Below are 21,031 nucleotides of genomic sequence, written 5' to 3' on the forward strand. Positions count from 1 at the left end.
TCTATATTCCCTTTTCATCTTCTGAAATATGAATTCTGTAATGTTTTATCTTTTTTTTTTAAACTAGATAAATGTGCTATGTTTTGGCAGTCATTATATAATTTTTTGCCACTCAGATTTTGCAGTAACTTTTTCCTACTTATGTAGTTACATAAGTACTTAGATTACACAAGTGTGAGAGCTGTTTTCTGTGACTCTTCCTTAGTTAAATGGCTGTGGTTTTAGTCAGTCTTCTGGGCAAATATCAGTCATTCTCCCAATTGTAGATTCCTGAGAAAGCATTATCATGATGGTAAAAATGTTCGGGTTCTTGTTTTCCTCCATTAGATGCAACAGTTGGTCTAGATGTTAATTTTTCTATATGAACTATTCCCATTTGAATGTTGAAAATGAAGCAACATACTTATTTTTCTTATGTTTAGTTTGGTGATCTCACATTATCTCTGTAGTAGAGTAAATATGAATGAGTTTTAGAATATAAAAATTAAAATCACATAATACATTCAGGACCAGGCTACAAATAGAACTTAAATTCAAGTTATCTTAAATTTCATGCACTGACTTTAATACAAACTGTAAACGTTGTTACCTAACTGATTAAAGTATATAATGTAGAAATTCAATAAATGACATAATGTTTTTTTATTCACTTTGTCTGATTTGGATCTCTGTACTTTTTGAAAATTGAAACATAAGTCAGTCGGGTAGGCTTCAGATATGCCTGAGTAGAATATCACTAAATAGTGTTTTAATTTAAAAATTATATTACGATTATGAATTGATATTGTCTTCTATAATGTTTTCAGTAAAATAAAATTTGTCAACTTATATATAATTACACTTTTAAACTAATTATCTCACTAATTTAGATTTAACATTTTTTTCCCAAGATGCCCCAACTAAAACCTGAAACAATCAGCATGACCGGCTTAAACCTGTTTCAGCATCTCTGTAATTTGGCTCGATTGGCTACCAGTGCCTATGATGGTGGTTCAAACTCTGAGGTATGGTTTTATAGTTATTGTTAGAATTTATTAAGCAAGTATGTGGAATTTTCCTTGTGTTCAAATTAGATTACTATATAACCTATTTACTTATTATCAAATAGACTCTTATTCTAAGTTTGAAAAACTTTATCTTTTGGTTTTTAAACCAAATGATTTTTTTTTCATTATCAAAGATAACCTTAGAGGTGCTTAATGCAAACGTTAATGAAAATACTTTCATTGATTTATAGAAAAGAGGCCATCTGAGTGCTCTTGTAGTCTCTTAGAAATTCCTGGATAATTTGAAATGGTAGGCTAATTTATCTCAAATCTGATTTTTGAGCTATTTGGTATTATTGTATGATTTTAAGTTAGAACTTCAATCTTCTGATAAGTTTCATCATTTAACAACAAAATGCAAAGATGTCTTTATATTTTTCTTTCCTAGCTATGTGGTATGGACCAATTTTGGGGCATTGCTTTAAGAGCACAATCTGGTGATGTGAGTCGAGCAGCTATTCAGTATATCAACTCCTATTATATAAATGGTAAGTGATTTGAAATATTAATAAGTAATTATTATGTGAGAGCATTTGGTTAAATTACATTTCATTTGATTTTCTTTAATATATCTAAAGAAGACTAAGATTAAAATATGTGTAAACATCTGGCTTTCAGGTAAAACGGGTTTGGAGAAGGAGCAAGAATTTATTAGTAAGTGCATGGAAAGTCTTATGATAGCTTCTAGCAGTCTTGAACAGGAATCACACTCAAGTCTCACAGTTATAGAAAGAGGACTGCTTATGCTGAAGACACATCTGGAAGCATTTAGGAGAAGGTAATTTTTGAATGCTATACTATTAGAATGAATTTCAGTCCTTTTATTGCTGACAAGTCCAAATGTATTCTTAAACCCAAATTTTTGTTGAGTATAAGGAGAAAGCATAATTTACCAAAACCCAGAGGGTCAGTAATAGATGTAATTAATTTTTATTTAGAATCTGTACCCGTTTCACCTTGGAATAGGAAATGTAGTTTCCTGAAAAAAGTTATAAAGCTTTAAAAATCATTAGACTCTGAACAAATATGCATGAACAAATCTCTGAACAAAACTCCATTTCTAAAAAGGTATTAATTATGATTGTAAAGGCAGAAACATCACTACTAAAAAAGGTTACACGTAAAACTCTCACGAAGAACATCAAATAATCTTTCATCGTTGAATCAAATTGAGTCATTTGTTTCATTTGCTGTTTTTTTTTCTTCCTGGACTAGGAGACAGTATTTTAATTTTGAATTTCCATTTACCATGGAAACATGACCAAAAAATTCTGTGTTAATGAATATCTGTATAATTAATTTAGACATACCCTGTGTAATACAGAAATAAAGCAAATTAACATTTATGAATATACCAACTGAAATGAAAGGTGAGTAGATAGTTTTAATTAAGAAATTGTTTGTTAAAAATCATTAACTATGAGTAAATGTAAAAGTACTAAGAACTGTGTTGAAAAATTGTTAAAGTAACTTCTTTCAACTTCAGATCTTAGTTAGATAATGAAAGTTAGATATTACGAGTGATGTTTATTAATGTTTTTTCCTAAAATATCAGGAAATATTGAATAAAAAAGGTGTACCCAACACATTTCTTATAAATAACATGATTCCATGGTTTGAAACATTTGACCATTGCAGAATTCTTTTATTATGATTACAATTTGTAAAAATAGCACTTAAATAATTTCTTTTGTTTTCAGTGAGTGTGTGAGAGGACTTTGATTATTTTTTTCTCATAGAACCTTCACTGTGCCTTATTACTTGCACCAGTTTAAAAAAAAATTAAGCAAATGTGGTAAAGTCTTTCAAATTAATAAAAACTCAATGTATATATTCATCATAAGATTCAGATATTAAACTAAGATACTATGTAGGAAATGAAAGTTTCCTTTAATTGTTCTCTTCCTATTAGAGATAGTTACTGTTAATGGGATGATACCAAATTTTTTGTGTGATGCAAAAAAACAGATAATACCTATTGATTCAAACCATTAAAACTTACATAGTATTACTAGTACCCTAACATTGTAATTAGTACTCTTAAAAGAAATAGTCTTTAGGAAGTACATTATTTTCTGATACTTAAGTAGCATTTTTTAGTAATTTAATGAATCCAGGTAGCAACATCCCTTTGTATTTGTTTCATGTTAAAAATTAATGTTGGCATTAATTTATGTAAATACTCATTTTGTGAGTAACTGATGAACTAGGAAATAAGTAAAGCTAAGTCATGTTTCTAAAAATTTATATGCGTATTTTCTTACAAATTTTTGTCTAGTATTAAGTATCAAGTATAAAATCTCAAGTGCTTAATATGTTTAGTGGTAATTGAAAATTGCCTAAAATTTAGATTGAAACTATAAGCATTTTTCATGTATTCTTTATATGAAAAGACTGAATAGAAATAATGTCTTAAAGGGCTTTCTTCATAGAAAGAGATAAGGTTATAATATTAAATAGTGGTTTTCAATGAGAAGTGATTTTGTTTCCCAAGGGACAGTAGTTAATGTTTGGAGATATTTTTCATTACTACAGCTTGGGGATTATTTGGCATCAGACTCCAGAGATGCTGCTATACATCTAAAGTGCATGAGATAGCCTCTCTTCTGCCTTCTGACAATAGTAAATTACTGTGCTCAAAATGTCAGTAGTGCCAAGATTAAAAAATCCTGGCCTTGAAATATGCAACTGAAAACATTTTAAGATTACTCTTTTGTCCAGTCATAGAACCTAGACGTTGGATCATGTATAGGTAATAAGATCAGTCCATTTATTCCTTATTTTCTAAAATTGATTGTTAATTTTAGCCATTGACCATTTTTTTCTTATTAAATTCAGGTACCTGTATTCTGTCTTCACCAACTAAAACTAAGTTAGAAAATTGACAAATATTTAGTTTGTGTTTTGCTAGATGCTTCTTTCATTTGAAATATTTGTCTATTTTAGCAATCACGCATTTTGTCATGCTGGCTGACATAATTACTACAATATATTTCTGTGAAAAATATTTTCGTATCTTCTTATAAATGTTGGAATGATAACTTGATTTTTCATTTACCCAACTATTTTTTTTTAATTCCTTCAGGTGCTTGTGTTTCCCTTGTCTCCCTTTTACATTATAAAGTATTTGCAATAGGATTTTTTTCTTCCCAGTAATTTTTCTTGGAGACTATTTTGTTAGGATCTTTTGTCATTATTCATTTAAGTCTGATTCAACATAGTGAACCTAAGCCTAAATTTAGTGTTATAAATTGGTGTGTGCTGGAACCCTCTGAGAATTTTTCCAGTTTGTAATCATTATAAACTTCGGTGACATTGAAATATTTTAAAATTTTATCTTTCCTATGTTTGTTTTTATTTTATCTTAGATTTGCATATCATCTGAGACAATGGCAAATTGAAGGCACTGGTATTAGTAGTCATTTGAAAGCATTGAGTGACAAACAATCTTTGCCTCTAAGGGTTGTATGCCAGCCCGCTGGACTTCCTGACAAGGTAGTTACAGAATTTAATTTCCAAATTGATCCCATTTCTCAGTTCAAATATCTGTGTGGGTTTTTGTTTGTTTGGTGTTTTTTTTTTTTTTTTCCTTGTTGTTTTGGCTTGTTTGGGTTTGGTTTGGTGTTTTTTGCTTTTGTATTTTTAAATTGGTTGCATCTCATATTTCAGATGACTATTGAAATGTATCCTAGTGACCAGGTAGCAGATCTTAGGGCTGAAGTAACTCATTGGTATGAAAATTTACAGAAAGAACAAATAAATCAACAAGCTCAGCTTCAGGAGTTTGGTCAAAGCAGCAGAAAGGGAGAGTTTCCTGGTAAGTTTAACAGTTAAAATTTTCATTTTTTCCCCTAGGTTCTGTTGTATAGAAACTATTGGTCTATTTTGTGCTATACTAGCAGAATCTCTTAAACTGGATAATTTATTAAGATCTGAAATTAATTTTTGTTCTGGATATTGAGAAGTACAAGATCAAGGTGCCAGCAGCCGGTGCAGAGAGCTGCTTTGTTTCTAACATGGTGTCTTGAATTTTGCTTCCTCACATTACAGAAGGTAGAAGACCTAAAAGAAACACACTTTTTTTGTCAAACCCTTTTATACAGCTATTTATCCATTCATGAGAGAGGAGCTTTTGTGACCTCATAGCCTTCAAGAAGGCCCCACCTCTTAACACTAATTGCATAGGCGATTAAATTTCACCAAGAATTTTGGTACAGGACAAATATTCAAACCATAAGAGCAACTTTAATCCTTTACTTTAAAGGTTCACCACATATGTTCCCCTCCCCTTGGTATAGTTACCTTTTAGGTTTAAAATTGCTGGGAGTTGTTTAAGATATATGTTTGCAAACATTCTTCAAGTACCTCATATTGCCCAGTAAAAATTTTCTGCCTTTTTGATGTATTTTATTTTTTCTAAGCACAGGAAATTAATACCCCCTTGAATCTCACCCATGCCTTTCCTTTTCTTCCAAAAATGTATTGTTTTTCAGGTGAGCCTCAAATACACCTGAAAAATTCCTCTGTTACTATTACCAACTAGTTGGTTTTTACTATCTTTCCGAACTTAATATGTGAACTACTCAGAGAAATGACCATGAAAAATGTTTTTACTTCTAATTTAAGGGTCTGAAATAATAGTTGAATACAGGTTAAGCATAGCTCATATGAATATCTGAAATCTAAACCATTTTGAGCACCGCATGATGCTCAGCAGTTTTGGATTTTGAATTTTGGATCTTGGAATTTTTAAAATTAAGTATGCTCAACAGTAAAGTCTATGCAAATTTTACAAAATCTGAAGAATCCTGAAATCCAAAGCACTTTTGGATAAGAAAATACTAACCTGTAAGTATTTAGAAAAGAAGATCTAAAATGTCTAAAAGATATTTTGGGGACCTTCTTAACTTGGCTATGAATCCTTCAGTAAGGAGCATCTCTGACATTATTGCAGTAAGGAACAAAAGTTCTGACTACAAGATGTATCAACTCTTAGTGAATTCACTATTGTTTTCTTCAATAATTACATTTTTGGTAGGAAATAATGAATGTGGAAAAGCCTCCCTCTTACCTCCATTTTTGCTTGAGTCACATTATTTCTTGTTTCATATATCAAGATATAATGTAATAAATGTCTCTCTCTCTCTCTCTCTCTCTCTCTCTCTCTCTCTCTCTCTTTAACTCAAATGATAGCTTTTCATTTGTATTTTTCCTCTTGTAGTGCTTAACATTTTCATATAAGGAAATTAAATTCCTGTAAAGTTTTTTGTTGTTGTATTTTTGTTGTTGTTTTGGTAATGGGAACTGAACCCATTGGAGTTTAACCACTGAGCCACATCTCCAGCTCTTTTTAATTTTAATTTTGAGACAAGCCCTTGCCAAGTTGCTTAGGACCTTACTAAGTTGCTAAGGTTGGCTTTGAACTGAAGATCCTCCTGCTTCAGCCTCCCCAGTCACTGGGATTACAGGTGTGCACCACTGTATACAGCTAATACAGAGTTTCTTGAGAGAAAGTTTCTGAGGTGAAATTCTTGGGAATTTGATGAAAAATCTCTCTCAGCTGGGCATAGTGGCCAGCACCTATAGTCCCATCTACTTTAGAGGTGAAGGCAGAAGGATCAGTTGAGGACAGAAATTCAAACCATCTTGGGCAACATAGTAAGATCCTATCTTTGGTGGGGGGTGGAGGTGGGAGGGAGTATCTCTTCACAGATACAGTGACACTTACCTATAATACCTGCCCTCTGGAGACTGAGTCAGGAGGATCATTTAAGCTCAAAGAGTTTAGAACTAGCCTTGATAACATAGTGAGACCCTGTGTCTTAAGGGAAGAAAAGTTTCTCATTATTTTTTCATACCTGTCTCCTTTCTTTCCTATCTGTTTGCTTGCTTTCCTTCTTCCTTTCATTCTTCTTTCCCTCCTTGGGTTCTCTGCCACTGATTTATACCTGTAGTCCTTTAATTTTGTGACCGGGTCTTAATAAGTCTTAATAAGGCAATTCTCCTGCCTCCACCTCCTGAAAGTTGGGGTTATAGGCATATGTCCCCTTGCCTGGATTTTTTCTAAATTTTATAGTGTAGTATAAAATTTAGCTACTGTAGCTTTGTAATGTAGGTCTTTGTCTACTCCAGTAATAACAATATAGACATAAATAGCAATTATCTTTTTCTGTGTGTCTGTGTGGTACTGGGAATTCAACCCAGGGCTTTACCATTGAGCTAAGTTGTCCAGGCTCTCTTCCTCCTGCCTCATACTGCTGAATTGCTGGGATTACAGGTGTGCAACAGTGTTCCCGGCTTTTTTTTTTTTTTTCTTCTCACCCATTTAATGTATAAGTCTAGAATTAAAAGTGCTTAGACTATTAATGTCTTATAGTGTCCTGAGGCACTATTCATTTTTTTTTTTCTCTCCCACCTCTCCCCTTCCTTCCATTCTGGATTTTGTAGGGTGGGAATGTTCATTGTTGATATTAACTGTGCCAAATCATTATAAAACATAGTATAGAATATGAGGTTATTTCTCTGGTTTAGAATTTGATTTTTTTAGGAACTTGCTAGTCATTAAATTTTATTTGGTTTACTTCTTGCAAACGTTGATATGATCTCTTACATTGTTTTCCTCTCAATTTATATAAACTTTTTTAAATCATATTTTTCATAGTTTCAGAGGGAAAAATTAGAGGTGTGTTACACGTTCAGTTTATCATAATAACCAGAGAGTTTACAATTTTTATTTCTTTTTTGTTTTGTTTTGAAACATTCATTATACTAATGTTTTCTTAAAGTTAAGAATGCTTTCCTAAACTGGAATAAGCAATTTTTTTTTGGTGGTGGTGATATTGGGGGTTCAATACAAGGTCTCAGGTGTGTTAAATAGACCCTATATCACTCAGCTGCACCCCCTTTTCTTTTTATATTGAGGTGTGGTCTCACCGAGATGCTGAGGCTGGCCTGTATTTTGCATCTTCCTGCTTTAACTTCCCAAATAGCTGGGGTTATAAGTGTGCACTAGGAACAAGCAGTTTTTTTATTAAAAAGAGTTCTCTTTTAGAAAAACATCTTTCATGTTTAACAAGAGTAACGGTAGGAAACAAATCAGTATTGTATTGTCTTAGCAGTCATCATGACCACAGGTGTTTTGTTTTAAGTGTATAAAGATCAGTGATCATAAGCTATATTTGATTAGTTTATTAAGATGGAAAAGTCATTTAATAAAAATTTACTAAATCATTAAAACTTAATGTAGAGTTTCTGACTATCCAGTGGCTATAGTTTTGTTTAATAAACACTGTGCTTTACTAGCATTCAATTTTTTTCCTAGTTTTGTATTATACAAAATGATTAGAGTAAGAAATATACTTTTTGGAAGAGAGAATTTAGTTTTAATCAGGGAATAATGATGATGAATTGAAAACTAAAGAAGTCCTCTATAACAATTTAAAAAGTTATGATGATCATTTTGTGTGTGGCGGGGGGGATGGGTAGGTACTGGGGATTGAACCAGGGGCACTTACCTGCCAAGATACATTTCCCCCCTCCCCTCTCCTCCTCCTCCTCCTCCTCCTCCTCCTCCTCCTCCTCTTCCTCTTCTTCCTCCTCCTCTTCTTCTTCCTCTCTTTCTCTCTCTCTCTTTCTTTTTCTTTAATTTTCAGTCAGGTTCTTGCTAAATTACTGAGGCTGGCCTTCAGCTTGCTAGCCTTCTGCCTCAGCCTCCTGAGTAGTTGGGATTACAGGCCTGCACCCCCATGGTTTTTAGGGGGCATATTATAATTATACATAGTAATGGAATTTGATGTTATATATCACTATAGTGATCTTTTAAAAAATTTTTTTGTGTAGTTGTAGATGGACAGAAAGCCTTTATTTTGTTTATTTTTACCTGGTGCTAAGGATCAAACCCCTTCACACATGCTAGGCAAGTGCTCTGCCACTGAGCTACAGCCCCAGCACCTCATTATGCTTAATGTAGGGATTTGTGAAGTATATGAGTATAAAAATTTCTGAGATTGTGTGTGTGTGTGTGTGTGTGTGTGTGTGTATGAACAACTGAATAAATAGATACTTAGCATGTCTATCTACTGAATATTATAGAAATATCAAATTTATTTTTTAGATTATTTTATCTAAGATTTCAGTGGAATTTCTGTTTAGAATTCGAAATTACTCTGAAATTGTCTATATTAATTAATATCAAGTTCTGTGAGGAAAAGCACACAAGGGTAATCATTGAACATTTAAAGTGCATGATTTTGTGAAAAAATTTATTGATAAATATATAGAGAATCCTGAGAAATAACTATAATGTATTCATACAAGTATTACTCAATTTGAAGGAAGAAAAAAACTATTTCTAATTTATGGTATGTTTAAAATGTAGTATCTGTATTGATGAACAGTAAGCAAGTTCCAAAGAAAGTATGATTAGATATTTATCAATCCCTAAGGGCCAAGATTTCTTGGCTTAAAATTAAAGAGAAGGAACAGAAAATATGGGGCTGGTGCTAGGGCTGGGGCTGTGGCTGTAGCTCAGTGGTAAAGTGCTTGTTTTGAATGTGTGAGGCACTGGGTTCGATCCTCAGCACCACATAAAAATAAATAATCATTCTATGTGTTCATCTACAACTAAATAAATATTTTAAAAAATCTACTGTAAAGCAGTTGTACTTAAGGGACTTGTAAAGCCATTTTTCTACTCTGTTTGAAGTAATTTCCTGTAGAATTTTTTTTATTTGAAGAGAAAAGGTAATTTTAAATGTTATATGTCACTATAGAAAGTAGTTCTCCCTTAGTCATTATTTCTGAAAATTTTTTTTACATTAAGTTAGGAAAAATAAATATTTTAAAAAATCTACTGTAAAGCAGTTGTACTTAAGGGACTTGTAAAGCCATTTTTCTACTCTGTTTGAAGTAATTTCCTGTAGAATTTTTTTTATTTGAAGAGAAAAGGTAATTTTAAATGTTATATGTCACTATAGAAAGTAGTTCTCCCTTAGTCATTATTTCTGAAAATTTTTTTTACATTAAGTTAGGAAAATTCAATATTTTTAATGTCTATTCATCAGTGTTTCATAATTTTGCTTAATTTTTCTATTCTTCTAGGCATTTTCTTTTAAAAAATTCATGCATCATACATTAATGTCTACTGTTTCTAGTGCCTGGAATACATATGTATATATAAAATGAAATCTCTGCATGTGGAACTGGGAGGAATTTTTTGGTTTGTTTTTTGAGGAGAGACAGATGTAAATACATGCTTTAAGGAAAGATAAAGCAGAGTAAAGGGCCAGTAGTGAAATGAGGCCCTTTAGATTGAGTGGTTGGGAGGAATTTTCTTAATGAGAGATTTGAAGGAAATTAGGGAAGAAGACCTTGTAAATTCCTGAGCAGGAACATGCTTAAGAAAGGGCAAGTAGATCTGATCAGGGAAGCACAGTTTTGAGGTAAGGAAATGAAGTAAAAGGTGGAGACAACAAAAAGAACTTTATGCATTCTAGAAAATAAATTGCCTTTGTCGAGTTTATTGAACAAAGTTAGCCTTTAAATAAACTAAATAATTGAATAAAGGAATAGATATCAAAGGTTAAAGCTGGTATTCCCATGAGACTGTTTGTTTTGCACTCGTTTTGTTTTTGTGGATAGTAAACAGGGAGAGAGAACTTAGTCATCAATACATGCCAGTTTGCCCAACTAAGGCATTAAAGAATCTCTGTATATTTGTGTATATCTTTGTATGTTCCCCTGTATGTATTTTTGGAAGAAATGCAGTCTATTCCCAGAAACTTTCTGTAATTTTTTTTTTAATTCTTATAACATTTTTCATATTGTTAAGGAAATAATAATTGATGTAGTTAGACTAGTCCTAATGGAGAACTTCTTTGTGATTTTTTTATTGCCTGAGGGCAACTTCAGACAACGGAAAACTTGCTAAAGCATGTTTAGTACTGTCTCCAATTCTCTTAGTTATATTTATGGTTAACATACAATGGACTTAATTACTAACTATACCCTTGTATTCTTGTTAGCAGATGAATTAACTATAATTGTTTTTACTTTTTTTGTGATGTTTTTAAGGAGGGCTAATGGGACCTGTAAGGATGATTTCATCTGGACATGAGTTGACAACAGATTATGATGAAAAAGCACTTCATGAACTTGGTTTTAAGGACATGCAGGTACATATATAAATTGTGGTTTGTGTTTTAATTAGCTGTTGATCGATAAAGACAATAGAATATTCAGAAGTTTAGTCTAAAATTTATTATTGCTTTTATTTTATTAAAATTGCCACAAATTATTTTATACTTACTGTTTTATTAAGCAAAAAACTTAATGTGTATTATCCCCCCCCCCCTTCTCTTATTTTTGTAGATGGTATTTGTATCTTTGGGTGCACCACGGAGAGAACGGAAAGGGGAAGGTGTTCAGCTCCCTGCGTCTTGCCTACCACCCCCTCAGAAAGACAACATTCCGATGCTTTTGCTTTTACAAGAACCCCATCTAACTACTCTTTTTGATTTATTAGAAATGCTTGCATCATTTAAACCACCCTCGGGAAAGGTGGCAGTGGATGATAGTGAGGTAACCATATCAGACTTCATTTCCACAAATCTTTTTTCTTTTTCTCATCACAACATCATACATGTATTCTGTATAACGATGAGGGTCTCCTTCCATCTTCCGTGCAACTCCCCTTCTCCCTCTTTTTTCCTCCCACCTCTCTTCCCCATTTAGTGGTAGTTTTCTTCTCATGCTCTTCTTCTCTATCCCATCCACAAATCTTATTTTTGTTTGTGATACTGAGAATTGAACCTAGAGCCTTGCACATGCTAGCAAGTGCTCTACCACTGACCTACATTACCCTTCCCCCTCCCTCTACTGTTTTTTTCTCTTTTCCTTTTTTAAATTTTGAGACAGGAACATGGTGATTTGCTTAGGTTATCCTTGAACTTTAGATCCTTGTGTTTCAGCCTCCCAAGTAGCTATGGTTATAGGCATGTACCACCATACCCAGCTCCATAAACTTGTTTTATCTTTCTGTTGAAAGAAAAATAATTTTCTCAGTAATCTCAAAAAACAATAAAACATAGGAACACATTTATTTGTGAACTATTTAAGTGCTTAATATGATCAGACATTCTGTTTTAATGAAAGTGTTGTTTAAAGGATGATCAACTGAGGTGTATTTCAGTCTTGAGTCAGAATTGAGTTGAGAATGGGAAATTTACCTTGAAACTCCAGCTCTAAAATTCCCTTGCCTTTAAAGTACAGTTAGATCTCCATATCCATGAGTTCTGCATTTGTTCTTTGTTTTGCATTTGTAGGTTAAACCAGCTGAGGAATGAAAATATTTGGGACGGGGAGGATCTGTTCTGAACATGAAGATTATTTTCCTTCTCATTAAATAATATAGTATAGCAACTGTTAATACAGTATTTATAATATTGGTATTTTAAATAATCTGGAGATTGTTTAAAGTTTATGGGAGGACATGCATAGATTCTGTATTATATATTTTATATCAAGGATGTGGGCATCCACATTTTGGTGTTCATGGAGCGGGGGGTGCTGGGACCAATCGGGGATAGATATTGAGGGATTACTATATATTGGTTTTATAAAGTCCTTGTACCAAAAGAACTTAAGTTGCTTTTTATTGACTTTTAGAATATTCCTTTGGCATTCCCTAAGAGTGTATTACACCAAAGAATTAATATAATAGGAGCAATAATAGTATAATAATAAACAAAATTATACTACATGGAAAATGCCCAGTGAATTTTAGCTTTTGATGTTTATTGTCTTCTGGGGTGGTACTTTAACATTTTAATTACTTATTTTTTATACTTTTGGAAACATCATTTAGAATACTCTTAGCACCTTACTGAGCTAAGATTTAACAAAAGATAATAGCAAAAAGAGTATTCTTTAAATTTGCTTTCTCCTCTTAATGTCTGTTCATCTGAAACTGTTAAATAAGATATGCGGGGCTGGGGCTATAGCTCAGTGGCAGAGCACTTGCCTAGCATGTGTGAGGCTCTGGATTGAATCCTCAGCACCACATAAAAATAAACAAATAAGATAAAGGCATTCTGTCCATCTATCACTACAAGAAAAAAAAAAAGGACATGCATTAACAAAATAAGAGAAATGATAATAATTAGTCTTGAAATTTACTAATGGTCTTATGAAACAGGTGACCTCACTTTTGTTTGAGATTTCTTATGTCTAGCCTTAAGGAAAGGCTATTTTGGGGAAATGTTTATAATCAGCTTAAAAAAAAAATCCCTTCTTTTTTATGACTATTCATATTGTCTTAAATATATTCTATTTCCCGTGTTAAAATTGTCTTATTTTCACACTACTTGAGTAAATTTGATTATTAATAATTTTTGTGCCAAACAATTGAACTTATTTAATTTTTTTTCCCTGATCTGTCTTGATAAAGCATTTGTTCTTATTTGTATAGAGCTTAAGATGTGAAGAACTTCATCTTCATGCAGAAAATTTGTCAAGGCGTGTCTGGGAGCTGCTCATGCTTCTTCCAACATGTCCTAACATGTTGATGGCATTCCAGAATATCTCAGATGAACAGGTGAGCCTACAAAATCTTTTTACTCTCCTTGAGGATGTTACTAGTTATGTTCCTGCTGGCAGTAGCTTACTTTCTGGATCATACCTCAGCAAATCTAAATATAATTTTTGCCTGTTTAATAGAAAAAGTGTATCATTTTAATTGTTTAGTGAGGTTGAGTAGCATAGTAAATAGAAGGTAAGAATGCTTTCTGAAATTGTCTCTAGAAAATAGGGATTTGTCTTCATATCAGTGGTTAGTTTTTTTTTTTTTCTTTAAGAAATTACTGTATGTTTCCAATATTGCTTTTTGACAACAAAAAGTAATGTGTAGGGGGCTGGGGATGTGGCTCAAGTGGTAGTGCTCTCACCTAGCATGGGTGGGGCACTAGGTTCGATTCCTAGCACCACATAAAAATAAAATAAAGATATTTTTTAAAAAAGTAATGTGTAGGGAAAATACACTAGAGTGAAATGAATGCATCAGTGCTTGTTTTGAATGCTTACACAAGTCAACTGACCAATATGTATTTAGTAATCTTCTGATGGGGCATACCTTCACATATTATTGTATGTTGAATATATTGGTAAAGATTTTTTAAATTAAAGATTATTTTTATTATTTTATACCTTTATTTATTCATTTTTATGTGGTGCTGATGACTGAACCCAGTGCCTCACTTCTGCTACGCTAGTGCTTTACTACTGAACTGCAACCCCAGCCCTAAAGATTATTTTTAAGACTTTTGTAATATTGGTTTTCTTTTGTAGATTTCTAGTAGAACTCCTGTGAAATGGTTAAAATAACAAATGTGCTAATGTTATGTTACCAGTTATTGATGATTTGGGCACTTTAGTGTGATTACAGGTCTTATGTCTCATGATTTTTATGTAAAAATGATGGGCTCTAGAAAATGATGAATTATGACCCAGAGTAACTGTAATGATAATTTCAAAGATACATTTCTTAGTGTGAATAACATTATTTCACATTGATCCTAGAAAATAACAATGGCTTTCAAATTAATAATTTCCCATGCTGGTGTTTGTATTTTATTGGTTTAATTGGTGTTTTAAAGTATGTTGTTATTACCAGTTATTTAGATGGTCTTTATGTATTTGAATATGTTTCAAAGTATATGTAATATTAGTATTTTTATATAATGTCTTTCTGTAGTTTTTCGTTTTGGATACCAATTACTACAATTGACTTGAAACCTCTGTTTTTTCTTTTTTAAATTTAAGAGTAATGATGGACTTAATTGGAAAGAACTTCTCAAAATTAAGAGTGCCCATAAGCTTTTATATGCTCTGGAAATTATTGAAGCACTGGGAAAACCTAACAGAAGAATAAGGAGAGAATCGACGGTAATTACAATTCCAGTATCATCATTAAATGCCTGTATTTTCATTGGAGCAAAATGCTTAAATGTATTATCTTTTCATTCTAGAAAACATTTTCTACGAATACCTTCCCTTATTTTAATTTTTTCTTTTCCTACAGGGAAGTTACAGTGACCTTTATCCAGATTCAGATGATTCAAGTGAGGATCAAGTGGAAAATAGTAAAAATTCCTGGAGTTGCAAGGTTTGATCATATGTTTTGTGATATATTGATAATAAAAATTTACATTTTCATAAAATTAGGGTCTATAAGTTTTTATTTTTAAAATTAATTTATTATTTAAAATAAAGCATAGTTTAAATTTATAATAATGTCAGTTGAGATTGACACTCCTATTTTTAGCTCTAATACCCCCCCACCCTATTGAAATTCTGTGTTAAGACATCCTAGTGCCTGGGATTAAGTTGTTTAGGGCCTCACTGTGTTGCTGAGGCTGGCTTTGAACTCTTGTGATCCTCCTCCCCCTCAGCCTCCTGAGTTGCTAGATTTACAGGTGTGCATCACCATGTCGGACACAAAAATATTTTTAAAAAATTATTGAAAATAAATTTATTTTATATAGAATTTATTTTGTATTTAAATGAAAGTAATTTTCTAAATGAAAGACATAATATTTGCCAAATATTATTGGTGGATCAACAAGTAGGTTACCTTTACGATATATATATATATGGTTTTCTCTTATCATTATCCTCACAATTGCTTATAGTTTGTTGCTGCTGGAGGCCTTCAACAGTTACTAGAAATTTTTAATTCTGGAATTTTGGAGCCTAAAGAACAGGAATCATGGACTGTGGTAAGTGAAAAATTTAGTGTTTTAACTAATTTAAGTAGTTAATCTCATTTGAAACACTTCCATTTCCATTAGCAAAGGGTAACTTTTATACACACTTCATTGTAATTAAAGAAAGCATGGCATGTAGTAAATTTTAAAATATCAGTTGTGTTAAAAATTCTTCAGGGGTAAAATTTCTCTGAATTATAACAGGTTTATAATCGTTTTTCTTTTAGATTGTTTAAGTTATATATTAGTACTTAATATGGATTCATGTAGACAAACATTTTGTTACTTTTTCACATTGTTTTACATCTTTTTTTCATTCTATTTTGACATTTCTTCTTTTTATTAATATTTTTTACTTGTTGATGGACCTTTATTTTATTTATTTGTATGTGGTGCTGAGAATCGAACCCAGTGCCTCACACATGGTAGGCAAGTGCACTACCACTGAGCCACAACCCCAGCCCAACATTTCTTTTTTATAGCAGTAATATTCAAAAGAATTTTGGTATGCTGGGGGATAGATATAGAAGTTGAGAGAAGCCTTTGAAATTTTCGTAACACTTGGACATTGCTGCAATATTTTTTACAATATTCAACAAAAGTATCAGTCTTCATAACAGAAAAATGATACTTTATCACTACTAATTTGAAGAAGCACTGATCTGTAATAAAATATACAGTAAAATAATGTTCCTTACGGAATAGTAAAACCATCATAATGAGCCAGGCATGGTGGTGAACCTCTCTAATCCCAATAGTTTGGGAGGCTGAAGCATAAGGATTGCAAGTTTGAGGTAAACCTGAATAATTTAGTGAGACCCTATCTCAAAAAAAATTAAAAGGGTTTGGGATATAACTTAGTGGTAGAATGCTTTGGGCTTAATTCCTTGTACTATATAAAGAAACAAATAAAAAACAACCATAAAACCCAACTTCATATTGATATCTAAAATGATGCAGATGTGCTGGGGATAAAGCTCAATGGTATAGCACTTACCTAGAGAGTTGGAGAGAGGTTCCACCCCAAACACTGCAAAATAAAGAAGACTGCACAGTCCAATCTTGAGTTAAATGTAAAGTGGATTAGTATCCTCATACATTCCATTCAAATGTTAATTTATTAGTACTTGATTTATAGATTTACCTTGGAACATACGATTTATAATGATTTCATTTCAGATATTACTATGCCCACCATGAGAGAAAATATATTTGGAGCGCATTTTTATCTACCAAGCTTTTGTTAATCTTGCCACTATTTTCAATTTTTCTTTTATATATTTTGCTTCAGGTGTTTTCCTTTTGAAAATATCCACATCTATAGCAATTAATTACTATAGTGCTATGCTTAATATTTGAAATTTATTTTTGTTGCATTTTATTGGTAGTAATTTTTTAATGTCCCATGAATATCTGAGAATGAGGAGGTGGATTACACTAATTACAATTAGTGTAATTGTTCTGCAGTTTCAAAGAACCAAAATCCACGTCCTCATTCTCAGATATTCATGGGACAACAAAAAAAATTACTACCAATAAAATGAGTAATGATTAATCTATAGGAATTTAGTTTATAAGCTATTTTATGTTCTTAGTAAAATTTACATGAAAAACCTATGTTACTAGTTTCTGTTTTCTTTGAAATTGTGAATACTTTTATGAAGCTTCAATAAAGAACATTTTACTTACCTGTGTGACACATGTTACCTTTACAATGCTTAAAATGCCTGAGTTACAAAGCATGCTTGAATTACCAACTGGTGTTAGGTCAACTGTTTTCTCCTATTTATAATACATCTCTTTTAGTATTATGGTATACTTGTAAATTTAGGGTCATTCTTTTTACTTTATCAACTCATTTCCCTTTTAAAATGAAATTAGTTGAGTTATGCTTATTAATAAAAAAAATTTTCTTACTCTCCCTTCCCCCTCTCTTCCTCCCTCCCTCCCTCCCTCTCTCCCTTCCTTCCATTCTTCCTTTGCTGGGGCTGAAATATAGGACCTTGTACATGCTAGGCAAGCATGCTACCATTAACCTATATTCCCAACCCCAAACTCTTTTAGAGATATAATTCACATATAATAAAATTTGACTTTTTAAAATGTACAGTTCCATGGCTTTAGTATAGTCACAAAGTTATACAACTGTAACCACAGTCTCATTCCAGAACAATTTTCTCACCTCATAAAGATATCCCATACCAATTGGCAGTAGTTCCTCTGTTCCTCCAAACACTTTAGCCCTAGACACCCACTTAGCTAATTTACTCTCTCTCCATAGATTTGCCTATTTAGGAACTTTTATAATTGAAACTATACAGAGGGTGGTTTTCTATGAGTGGCTTATTTTACTTAGTGAAGTGTTTTCCAGGTTTATCCTTAAAAGCATGTATATATAATCCTTCCTTTATAGGAATATAACAGAGTTTTACCAATTGAAAGGAATTTGGGTGGATCCACCTTATGGCTGTTGTGAACATTTGTGTTCCTCAATGCTTTTAAGTTCTTCTGAGCATATTTGTAGGTGTGGTATACCTTGCCAATGCTTGTTAGGTGTCTTTTGTGATAGCTTGCCTAGTGGGTGGTAAATTGTATCTCATTGTGCCTTTTTTTTTTTTTAAGAGAGAGGAGAGAGAGAGAATTTTTTTTTTTTTTTAATATTTATTTCTTAGTTCTTGGCGGACACAACATCTTTGTTGGTATGTGGTGCTGAGGATCGAACCCAGGCCGTCAGATGAGCGCGCTACCGCCTGAGCCACATTCCCAGCCCTGTGCTTTTTTTTAATTTGCATTTTTCTAAAGTTAATGATATTAATCATGTTTTACTGTTTTTATTGGTCAGTAAGAGCAAAGAAGCACACATGCTTGTGTATGTGTTTATGTATTTTCTCAGGTGAAATATCTTTTTAGTCACAGCTGAGTCCAGGGAGGATGAGATTTATCAGTTGTTGAACCTTGTGATGTTTCCATTTCATATTCATTCCTTTTTTTGTTGTTATTGTTTTTGTTTTTTTGTTTTGTTTTGTTTTTTGATACCAGGGATTAAACCCTGGGCACTTAACCACTGAGCCACATTCCCAGCCCTTTTTATCTTCTTTTAATTTTGAGACAGGGTCTCACCAAGTTGTTTAGGATATTGATAAATTGCTGAGGCTGGCCTTGAATTTGAGATTTTCCTGTTTTAGCCTCCAAGCTGCTGGGATTACAGGTGTGTTCCACCATATCCAGTCACTGGTGGTTTTTAATTGGGTTATTTTTATTATTGATTTGTAAGAGTTTATTAGATTGGATACTAATTCTTTATCAGATTTGATTTACATATATTTTATGCCAGTAAATAGATTTTGTTTTCTCTTTTCTTGCCCTGTGATATACAAAAGTTTCTAATTTTAATGAAGTAAATATCTTTTTTCCCCCCTTTCCTTGTACTTTTGGTATTGCAAGAAAGCACTAGCTAATCTGAGATCACAAAGATTGATAACTGCTTTTCTTCTGAGTTTACTAGCTCTCATGTTTAGGTTGTTGGTTTATTTTAAATGAATTATAAGATGGAGTACTACACAGCACTAAAAAATGACAAAATTATGGAATTTGCAGGGAAATGGATGGCACTAGAGCAGATTATGCTAAGTGAAGCTTGCCAATCCCTAAAAAACAAATGCCAAATGTCTTTGATATGAGAGCAACTAAGAACAGAGCAGGGAGGAAGAGCAGGAGGAAAAGATTAACATTAAACAGAGACATGAGGTAGGAGGGAAAGGGAGAGAAAAGGGAAATTGCATGGAAATGGAAGGACACCCTCAATGTTATATAAAATAACATATAAGAGGTTGTGAGGGGAATGGGGGAAAAAAAAACAAGGAGAGAAATGAATTACAGTAGATGGGGTAGAGAGAGAAGATGGGGGGAGGGGAGGGGGAATAGTAGAGGATAGGAAAGGTAGCAGAATACAACAGTTACTAATATGGCATTATGTAAAAATGCCTATGACTTGCTTTTTCCTTGTATTGACAATGTCCTTTTAGGGGAAAAGTATTTGTTTTTAACAAAATTTCCATTAAATCTAAAAGGTCCCAAAGATTTTTGTCCCGTCTTATAGTTTATTTAATTATTTTGCTTTATGATGCATTTTGAGCTTTTGTGTGCATATATAAAGTAAGGTTGATGTGTCTGGTTTTTTCCCATATGATAATCCAATTTTTCTAGCATCATTTGTTGAAAAGACTTTTTTTCCTTCTCTCAATTATCTTGATACCTTTCTCCAAATTTAGTACTGTTATTGAGGGAAGAATGCTGTTTACTGAAATATGGATATAAGAGTATTGGAATCAGGAGAACAGGAGGCTAAAGATTTTTGTAGTGTAAGGTCTGAAACTCTCATCTTGTATATAAGTGATATTTTAATTTTTTTAAAAAACTGAGTTAAGATCTTGAACTCATGTAAATTTTATTTTTCATACCAAATTCTTAATATTTCACCAAAGAGATACTTCATTTTATTTATGTATTTATTTAGTACTGTGATTCTTTACCATTGAGCTATATCCATCCACCTGCCAACCCCAACTCAAACAGGGTCTGGCTGAGTAGTTTAGGGCCTTGTCAAGTTACTGAGGTTGACATCAAATTAGCAATCCTTCTTTCTTAACCTCCAAAGTCACTGGGATTACAGGCATGTGCCACTGTGCCTGGCTTTTCTTTAAACTACAGAAAGCACAAGATTTTCATTTGAGTTGTTTTCTTGAGTTATTGAGAATTTTTTTTTTTTGGTTTCAAAATATTAAGAATATATATATATGTCTCTTATGGGGAAACTGCACAATATTTTGTCTCAAAATATTGATAAGTAAATTATATCTTTGTATTTAAAATTTTCTTTAAAAATTGTATTACATTCTATGCTGTGTATCTTCCCAAAAGTCCTGTAGGTGCCTATTGTATATATTTTTATGATAATTTCATGAAAGAAATGAATGTGTCATTTCCACTTCTTTAAATATACTCTGTGTATATTTTCTTTTTCTTTGTTTCTTTTTTTTGTTGTTGTTGTTTATTTATTTTTTATTTTTCTGTGGTGCTGGGGATTGAACCCAGGGCCTGGTGCATGAGAGGCAAGCACTCTACCAACTGAGCTATACCCCAGCCCTTGTTTTCATTTTTGTATGATTAGATTGTTACCTTAATATTTGAGCAGCAAGACTGTACATTAAGTACTAGCTATACTTA

The 21,031-nt window shown here is 32.4% G+C and overlaps 1 protein-coding gene and 1 non-coding gene across 5 annotated transcripts in view; one reads left to right on the forward strand and one right to left on the reverse strand.

Annotated features, from left to right (window-relative positions):
• Usp34 (ubiquitin specific peptidase 34) overlaps nucleotides 1-21,031 on the forward strand; it is a 221,209-nt gene that overhangs the window by 112,383 nt on the left and 87,795 nt on the right. For all 4 annotated transcript variants that reach the window (XM_078029130.1, XM_078029131.1, XM_078029132.1 and 1 more), the window contains 11 exons: nucleotides 891-1,004; nucleotides 1,435-1,534; nucleotides 1,665-1,824; nucleotides 4,415-4,541; nucleotides 4,716-4,863; nucleotides 11,118-11,218; nucleotides 11,415-11,624; nucleotides 13,513-13,638; nucleotides 14,862-14,984; nucleotides 15,121-15,204; nucleotides 15,731-15,817. In XM_078029130.1, the coding sequence (XP_077885256.1) occupies nucleotides 891-1,004; nucleotides 1,435-1,534; nucleotides 1,665-1,824; nucleotides 4,415-4,541; nucleotides 4,716-4,863; nucleotides 11,118-11,218; nucleotides 11,415-11,624; nucleotides 13,513-13,638; nucleotides 14,862-14,984; nucleotides 15,121-15,204; nucleotides 15,731-15,817 (1,380 nt within the window). The remainder of the gene's footprint in view (nucleotides 1-890; nucleotides 1,005-1,434; nucleotides 1,535-1,664; nucleotides 1,825-4,414; nucleotides 4,542-4,715; nucleotides 4,864-11,117; nucleotides 11,219-11,414; nucleotides 11,625-13,512; nucleotides 13,639-14,861; nucleotides 14,985-15,120; nucleotides 15,205-15,730; nucleotides 15,818-21,031) is intronic.
• On the reverse strand, nucleotides 20,875-20,947 carry Trnae-cuc (transfer RNA glutamic acid (anticodon CUC)). The gene has a single exon. It is a non-coding gene; the product is annotated as a tRNA-Glu (tRNA).

This window comes from Ictidomys tridecemlineatus, chromosome 12, assembly GCF_052094955.1.
Source record: "Ictidomys tridecemlineatus isolate mIctTri1 chromosome 12, mIctTri1.hap1, whole genome shotgun sequence".
Lineage (NCBI taxonomy): Eukaryota > Metazoa > Chordata > Mammalia > Rodentia > Sciuridae > Ictidomys > Ictidomys tridecemlineatus.